Source organism: Solanum lycopersicum, chromosome 6 (assembly GCF_036512215.1).
Source record: "Solanum lycopersicum chromosome 6, SLM_r2.1".
Lineage (NCBI taxonomy): Eukaryota > Viridiplantae > Streptophyta > Magnoliopsida > Solanales > Solanaceae > Solanum > Solanum lycopersicum.
This window is the reverse complement of record NC_090805.1, coordinates 47227597-47236851: the sequence shown is the minus strand read 5'-3', so window position 1 is coordinate 47236851 and position 9255 is coordinate 47227597. Positions and strand designations below refer to the sequence as shown.

The 9255-nt window shown below is 28.6% G+C and overlaps 2 protein-coding genes across 2 annotated transcripts; both read left to right on the top strand.

Moving 5' to 3' along the window:
- LOC101267030 (CASP-like protein 1F1) lies at positions 1 to 2514 on the top strand. Its single transcript, XM_004241410.5, has 3 exons — positions 1 to 316; positions 403 to 526; positions 2024 to 2514. The coding sequence occupies exons 1-3, from the start codon at positions 126 to 128 to the stop codon at positions 2243 to 2245; spliced, it is 537 nt and encodes a 178-aa protein (XP_004241458.1). The 5' UTR covers positions 1 to 125; the 3' UTR covers positions 2246 to 2514.
- Positions 2515 to 5377: 2863 nt separating this feature from the next.
- Positions 5378 to 6566, top strand: LOC101267532 (CASP-like protein 1F1). The gene is made up of 3 exons (XM_004241411.5): positions 5378 to 5749; positions 5833 to 5956; positions 6233 to 6566. Exons 1-3 carry the CDS (start codon positions 5535 to 5537, stop codon positions 6452 to 6454), a joined length of 561 nt encoding a protein of 186 aa, XP_004241459.1. The 5' UTR covers positions 5378 to 5534; the 3' UTR covers positions 6455 to 6566.
- The last annotated feature ends 2689 nt before the right edge of the window (positions 6567 to 9255 follow it).

Here is a 9255-nt window from a genome sequence, read left to right as displayed (position 1 = left end):
CTTTAGCCCACAGTACTCAAAATACATTTTTTGTTTTCCATCTATAAATAGAACCACCAACTTCTATGTACTCATTCATTCACTTGTTGTTTTTTTCTTTTATGTTTTCTTGAGATACCAAGAAAATGGAGCCCAAAAATATGCAAAGTTCACCACTGAAACCTTACAAATATTTGTTAGGAACACAAATTTTGTTGAGATTTTTGGCTACAATATTCACATTGGCGTCTACTTTGATTATTTTAACAAGCAAACAGACTGTTACTATATTTGGCCTTGAGATGGATGCACGCTATAGTTATTCTTCAGCTTTCAAGTAAATGAAAATCTATAGCAAATATTTGTATTTTTTTTTAATTATTATTGAAAGTTCTGAATTTTTAGTGTTATTTTTGTGTGCAGGTTTTTTGCTTTTGCAAATATGATTGGATGTGCCTTCTCTGTTTTGTCTCTGTTTCTTGCCTCTGTTTTAGGACATAAAGGTCTTGTTCCAAAGAATTCATTTTACATGTTCCTTCATGATTTGGTACGTCCAACTTTAACTTCTTTTTTTTTTAATTGATTTGTTATGAATGTGGTCGTACTCTCGATAAATGTTGACGCACCTTCATTTTTAAAAGAGTTGAAATCGTACTACAACAATAATAACATACTCAGTGTAGTCCTACTAGTAGGGTCTGAGGATTTGATGTGTATGTATACCTTATCCCTACCTTGTGAATGTGGAGAGATTGCTTTGATAGATCCTCGAGTCAAATAACACATATTGAACGTCTGGAAATAATACCCTTTTTTTTTTCCATCCTAAAATTTCATACAATATTTATTTGCCCAGTTTGTAAGTTTGTTATGTCATGTAAGAGGCATTGGTTATCTTGCTGTCTTTTGATTTGGTTCTATTCTTATGAGGCTTAATCCTAGACTCACTTACAACGCATTTATTCTAAGTTATATATATAATTATTATATTGGGATACTGATGAACCTTGATGTGTCTCGATACTGATGAATATGACCGTAGAGTACAAATCAGCTAGCTTTCACACACTTCTTCTGGTATAAGTTATATTATCATCGTTAAAAAATGAAAATTAAAAGCGGTAGACGTTAGAATAAATGGTGCTAGCTAGTATGAATATATGACCTCTCTTTAGGACCACTCAAACACCAAGTCTTTGGATTGCAGCCTAGACATAATAAAGAATTTTCACACTATCAAATATAACCTTTCTTATTTTTAGGTTATTAATCACATGACCAAATATAATTATTAATCACATGACCAAATATATAAACAAATCTCTAAATTTGTTGAGTTTTTTCCCTCAAGTACCTCAATTATGCTATTTTCCTATTGAATCATTGAACCACTCATAATTTGTTTTTTTTTAACAAACTCGATTGACTGATGCGGAATCAGATTTTGTGAGGGGTACTAATAGAGGATACATATGTTGTTTCAAAACTCATTAGGCCAATTGACAGTGGAAATGTTCGAGAATAATTGTGTTTTACTTCAAGTCATTTGAACACATTAGAAAACAAAATGAGATTCACAGAGTTTTTTTTTCAATCCTTCAATCAAAATCGTTATAATACGAACACAATTGAAGACATTTACCATGGAAAAGCCGATCAAAATCAACCAACAGTGTTTAAAAGGAACATTTTATGGGTGGTTCAATGATTCAATAGGAAAATGACGTAGTTGAGGTACCTTAGAAGAAAAACTCAACAAGTTTAGAAATCTGTTTATGAGTTCGGCCTAATCACATAATTTATGAACGGTTATCTATACTTATCTTTAGTTAACATAGACAGAGAATGTAAAGTTCTGCTTACACCTATTGCATATATATACTATATACTCGTCCGTCCCAGTTTATGTGGCATCGGAAGGAGTAATAGTTACATTGAACTCGAAGTATTGTATAAACCCGAGATAATGCATTATACACTATTTCTATTAGTATATAAATTTTGAAGCAGTAATGTGAATGTTGGAAGTTTGTTGTGACCACAGATTGTGATGGCAGTGCTGCTAGCTGGATGTGCAGCAGCAACAGCAGTTGGATATATTGGAAAATATGGTGAGATGCATTCAGGATGGATGCCCATTTGTGAACATGTTGACAAATTCTGTCACAAAGTAACAAATAGTGTCATCCTCTCATACTTTGCTGTGTTTTTCTACCTTTGTCTCACCATTATCTCTGCAAATCAATCCAGACACATCCAAGTTTAACATTCCACAAATATCATTTTCTTAACGTTACATATCAAAAAATGCGCGTTGTATGTTCGTTTTTGGCTTACTGTACAAGATGATAATATATCAATCTTTTAGTTTGTGTACTTAGTCACGTCCTTTCTCGTCACTTCTTTTTATACTCAAAACAATACTTCAAAATCTTGTTGTAATTGGAAATGATTATCAAAAATGTGCGTTGTATGTTAGTTTTTTGCTTTGCTGTACAAGATGATAATATATCAATATTTTAGTTTGTGTACTTAGTCACGTCCTTTCTCGTCACTTCTTTTTATACTCAAAACAATACTTCAAAATCTTGCTGTAATTGGAAATGATCAATCCCTAACCAACAAGGAATTATAAATCAAAGACAAATTAATTAAAACGGAAATTAGGAAATGATCATTATTAGCGCATTTTGGCATGGCCCTATTAATCTTTACTACTTATGTAACAACTAACATATAAAAAGGATGGCAGGGGGTAATATAATATTATGTGTGTATTTTAATATGTATTGGTAGGAAGACAAAGGTTTTTAATAGATTTTTTTGTCCTGAAAAATAATAAGTGCCTTTTAATTCATTTTTTAATGAAAATATATTATCTAAAAAGTATTTATGCCTAATCTAGAATTCCAATTATCACACTTACTATTGGATTTTTGTCTAGACTAACATACGATCCGAAAATAGTTAAAATATAAGAAAAATGTTTTATTAAATAATGTAGGTCTTTTTTTCAAACAAGGGTGAAGTAATAGGTGATAGATAGGGTGGGGAGTAACCAGTGTTCTAGACGGGGAGGAGATAAAAGAACTTGAAATGAAATATATTTTTCTACTGAACATGGAAAAACTCGTATTTCTAAGTAATTTCGAAATATTTTAATTTATTAAGCATGAAAAATATTAAAATATAATTCGAAAAATGGTTTCTTCCGTAGGAAATCCACCCATAGCTTTATTAAGTTTTGCTGCACACAAATCAGGGCAAAAATGCTTTTTTTCGTTAGCAGCCTTAGTACTTCTACATAGTACTGTCAGTAGTTTTATTAGATTTTCGAAATTTAGGTAACTGACTACAAGAAAACTAGCTAGACTTTTTCACTGTTATTTTTGTGTTGTCAAAATTTCTTATTTCATGTGAAGTAGTTTAATTTGATGTGAGATTTTAATTATTTTATTAAAAATTAAAATTAATACTTTATATATAAATTATTATTTAATATAAACTATGTTATTCTAAGGACTAAAAAGAAAATTAAATCAATCAATTAGTACAATTAGAATTTTTGCTAGTCAATTCTATTCATTGCAAATAAATATCTTTAATTAATCTTCTTCTCCTATTTTTTTTCCCTTTGTCGAAATGGGATAAAGCACATTCATTAATGAACATGCTTTGTTCCATCTCTCCATGCTTTGACTGCATTTAACAAAGTCTTCATCAATAGATTCTAAGAATGGTAGAGGTAATATGCATCAAATTGCTAAGAAATATAAACATCAAATGTCTCAAAGCAACTTAATTTATAATTTATTTTTATATGTATAAGTTAATTTATGTCTTAATAGACACCACAAAAATGAACTTAATGTAAAATGCGAAGTATATATCAAGGTGATTTCATATTTATGAATAAAGATTATTGAATTTTATCGGACCCAAACTTTTTATTCTAATTTACCTAAACCGATTATAAGATGGTGGAGAGGATTTTGTGGCGTTTAGTTAGGGTAGTGGCAGGAGCCAGTTTAAACATTGGAGTTGATTAGTTAGTTTAATATATCCCATTTATTTATATTATTAATAAAATTAAGATATTTAAAAACGAATGATGTGTGAATCATTAGAATGTAATCTTTTTCAACATAAGTGCGTAATTTATTTAGATTTTAGAATAATAAATAACAATTTAAATAAAGAGAGTAATATAATTAGAACAATATAAATTTTTTGATAAATAAAATTATTTTTTAATTTCAAAAATGAAATATTTATGTGTAAATAATAGTAAAAATGATTTATTGTGATGTTGATGGTTGGTTTTACTAACTAGAAATGATGGTACTGATAGTCATATCGGTCTCTCTGTCCCCAATAATTAATTTTCGTTGACCACGTCCTATAGGGATCATCGAATCAATAGCAATAAGTCTGATTTGAAGAGGCTCATATACGGAACAACGCGAAATAATACCGGGGGCGGCAGATTCAATTAATCGAAATTCAGAAGCTGAAATTTCACCTCTACCATCAATAGGTTTAGCCAGGACATTTACAACACGACCCAAATAAGCCTCACTCACGGGTATCTGAGCAATTCTTCCCGTTGCTTTTACACAACTTCCTTCTTGTATCAACAAACCGTCGCCCATTAATACAACACCAACATTATTTGATTCCAAATTCAGAACAATACGTGAAGATAGTTAATATTATAGCGATTATTATGATGTTAATTAATTAATCAATTGTATTAAAATAGTATTCGAAGACTATATATATTTAACAATGATAGTATTATATAACTGATGATAATATTAATTGTAATAACGAAGATGGTACGAGAATGTGATAGTGGTACCTAATTCATAGTCATCGAAGTTATTCTAACTTTATACTAGTAATTTCACTAGACAATTTTGTTTTGAAGTCTGCCTTTTTTGGGATCTCTAACTCCCAATTTGTCATAAATTGATTGTCGGTTGGTTAATTTGTCTTGATTTGAAAATTATAACACAATTTTTTTTTTCATTTTTACATGTTAAAATTAATTTAATCTAATTCAATTTTTAAAATTAATAAAAATATAATATGACAAATAAAAATGAACGAATGACGTAATTAACTCGATGGAAGAGTCCAATCGATTGGATAGATAAAAAAATACTCTTTTCATCTATTTTTATTTGTTATGTTATGTTTTTATTAAGTCAATTTGACTATGTTAATCAGATTTCATCAATAACAAAAGATATAGATATTCAGAAACTACTCAAAAAGTATTATAATTTTTTCATACAATATGATGAAAAAATATATCAGAGTGTTTACAGTTTGATTCGTAATTAATTATTTTTGTTTTTACTTATTTTCCCCGAGAATTAATGTTTATTTTTTTGTTCGTGGGCAGTTTTAAAACTTGTAAGTAGCTTTTTTGTCGGTTTTAAAAATGATCCATTAACTTCCTCTCTATAAATAGTAGCAGCAACCTCCACTCGCCCACCACTTCATTTCAGTTTTTGTTTCTCTCTTCTCTTTTCTTCAGATCCTAAAAAATGGAGAATTTTGGTGCCAAAAATAGGCAAAATCAAAATTTGCAAAACCCAGCAATGAAATCTGACAAATGTTTGTTATCAACACAAATTCTGTTGAGAATTTTGGCAATTGCATTCACATTGGCAGCAACTTCCATCATTCTCACAAGCAAACAAGCGGTTACTGTATTTGGCATTGAAATGGATGCACGCTATAGTTATTCTTCAGCTTTCAAGTAAACCAAAATTCAATTTTTTGGGTTTGCTCTGTTTTTTGTTTTTTTTTTTTGAAATTTTAAATTTGGGTATTGTTTTGCAGGTTCTTTGCTATTACAAATATGGTTGGATGTGCTTTCTCTGTTTTGTCCCTGATTGTAGCCTCTGTTCTTGCTCATAAAAGTTCTGACCCAAAGAACTATTTTTACATGTTCATTCATGATTTGGTACGTCCAATTATCAGTAGATCTGGGGAAAATATTTACCAATACAAGTACAATGTTGCATTCATTGAAGTTCATAAGTAACGTCACTCAATATGCATTTTAAATGCCTATACGTAGACGTCACTTACAAATGCATTTTGATTTTTCCGGAGACAGAGACAGATAGATAGGATTTAATTAATGAATAAAGAGTTTGTCTTCGAAAAAATACAGTTGTTTACTTTACTTTTTACGTTTTGAATATTTTAGTGAAAATTCTGACTCCGCTGAGTGCAGATTACGATGGCATTGCTACTGGCTGGATGTGCAGCAGCAACAGCAGTTGGATATGTGGGAAAATATGGACAGACACATTCAGGATGGCTGCCAATTTGTGATCATGTTGACAAATTTTGTCGAAAAGTTTCACATAGTATCATGCTTTCTTACATTGCAATGATACTCTACCTTTGCCTCACTATAATCTCAGCAAATCAATCCAGAAAAATCATAGTTTAACAAGTAGAAACAATTATCAATGTTGTTTTAGTTTTTGGTGTAATCATTACTTGCTTCTAGTTGCTAGCTACTTTTAGTATATAATATATGAAATTATATTATCCTTTTTGTAGCTATCTTGTTCTACGTGCATTATTTGGATTTAGCTATTGTTATACGGCGATAAAAATAATTTTTAGCGATAATAAATATATATATTGATAAAAATGATAAAATTTTTAAGCGATAATAAATATATATATTGATAAAAATGATAAAATTTTTATCGACATTAGTTAATCGTCATTGGAATCAGTGTCGCTACAAACTTTAATGACATTCATAAAGAGTGCTATATGTTGCTAATATTTTTCACTTAGTGTTACTTGAAATTGAGAGTGGCGTCTAACTTTTTGATAGATTAATATAGAGAAGTATTCAGATCAGTCATGCAAAGGTTATTAACTTTCTAAATTATTCAAAATTTACAATATTTATGTATTGTAATTATAGTTTATTTTCAAAAACAAAGGTTAAGAAGATGATAAATTTTAGTTAATTTTGTTTTTCGTAAATATATAAATATTTTTAATGATATGCTGACATTATCTAATATGAGACAGAGAGTTATAAATTGAAAACAAAGCCTCTTGAAACACGGTAAATGTGTCTCATACCTAATCTATAATGCCAAAATTTTATAAACAAGTTATTTATTCTACATTATGAGTTCTTTTAATACTCTACTTATGGCACCAAATTAATTAAATATTAAAGACGGTTTTGTGCACTGGTCTGGGGAGGGAATCGTCTTGTTGAGAAAAAATTAAACAATGCATTAATTAATTAGAGAATAACTAAAGAATTATATAAATTTAAAACTAAGATATTTATATGTTATATTTTATTGATATTACGTTTCAAAAAGAATAATTTTTTTAAAGTTAATAGATGTGTTAGTTAATCTTTTTTCTTCAAAATTACCCTTTTTCTAATGGGATTTTCAACTATTTTTAATTTTTTAAAAAAAGTTTGAGAATAATCAAATTAATGGCATTGACTAACTTTGTTAAGAAGTGTGTCACGTCTTAAAAACTTCTTTCTTTTTGATATTTCATAGCGTAATTAATCTATTCTCGTTACGTATCTAGTTTGTTATGTAATTAATTACATTTTCAAGCATATAAGTCTGTCAATCAACGACTTATGAAGTGGCAATGCCAACATTTATCATTTATGGATTTATTTTATGTCTATGAGCATTATAATACTTCCATCTGTCCTATTAATTATTCTTGCCAAGTTCGATGCATCTTTTTATTAAATTTTAAGTCCAATTCTTTAAATGATTTTAGGCCACAACTTTTGGATTATTGAGAAATGTTTATCATAAAATAAAAAAAAGGAATCACCAATCATATACAAAAGGACGAATTTTTTTATTTCGTTCAAATGCATGATCACCATCTTTGAATCATGTATACTAATATAATATACACACACAAATCTAGATTATGTTTATTTATTAAAAAAAAGTTACTATTATTTTTACATGTTACGTAAAAATCAATTAAAAATGTCATTTTTATTCTACTAAAAGTTCATTAAATGATGAGAGAAATCGTAGTTTTGCAAACTTGAACATCACCATTAAAAGATTTAGCATAAAAAAGTTTGTTTGGTGTGATGTATAAGAAAAACAATCATGATATATAATTACGACACTATGTTTATTAAGTTGAGAGTTGTTAAGGCATATCATGTCATATCTTATTCACCTTATAAATGTGTGCACTTCATCTAACACGCCATACTACAAATACAACATATTCTACTTGTTCCAAGATGATTGTATTTTGTAGTGCACTTCATCTAACACGCTACATATACTAAACCTAAACTTTATATTTATATTTTTGTTTTCAATCGCATTCGCATGTATAGGATTTAAACCAAATACTTGAAAATAAAAATCTCTCTCAGATTTTTTCCACTATAATAAATTCTTAATTCGAATAAAATGGCAATTTTTACTCATTTAAGAATATCATGGTAATTATTTTGGTTTTAGATCTAGATAAGAAATCATTGGAAAAAAGAAGAATTTGACGCGTTAAGAAAAATTGGACTCAAAAAATTTTCAGCCCATTTAGAAATGAGGCTCAATAATCAAACCTCTCTGTCTGTAAGGCCCAAAAAAAGGAAGAACAGATTAATTATTTTTTTGAAAAAGAAAATCAGAAGTAAATTAGACAAAAAGTTATGAATAAAAGAAGGAAAAATTACATAAATACATATCTTATTTTTTCATAATCTCTACAATTCTCTATTAAATTAAATTTTATAAAAAATCTCTTTCGGATATATTACTGTCCTCTCGTTGATACATCTTTATACTCCTTCCATATACATCCCTCACCTACGTATCTGGATGTCTGCTGATGTATTCAGAAGTCTAATGATGTATCTGAATATCTTATCTCCTTTCTAATACATCACTCATTTATGTATCTGGATGGGAGTGACGTATCAAGAAGTCCAGTGATGTATCTGAAATTCGTAAATTTTAAGGGATTTTTATAATTTAAAAAAAAATAGAAAAATAATGTAATTAGCTTTTACCACTATGAGATTTATGTAAATTATAGAAAAGAAGGAAGTACTAAATACTAAGCATATTAAAAATTATAGTTTTTACTTTTTAGTCTTAAAATTATATTATGTTGAATTAGTTTTAAAAGTAATCTGGATAATTAAACAAATACAGTACTAATTTATATTTCATCCTTTCGATTTGATTTGTTTATGTGATGATGTGACTT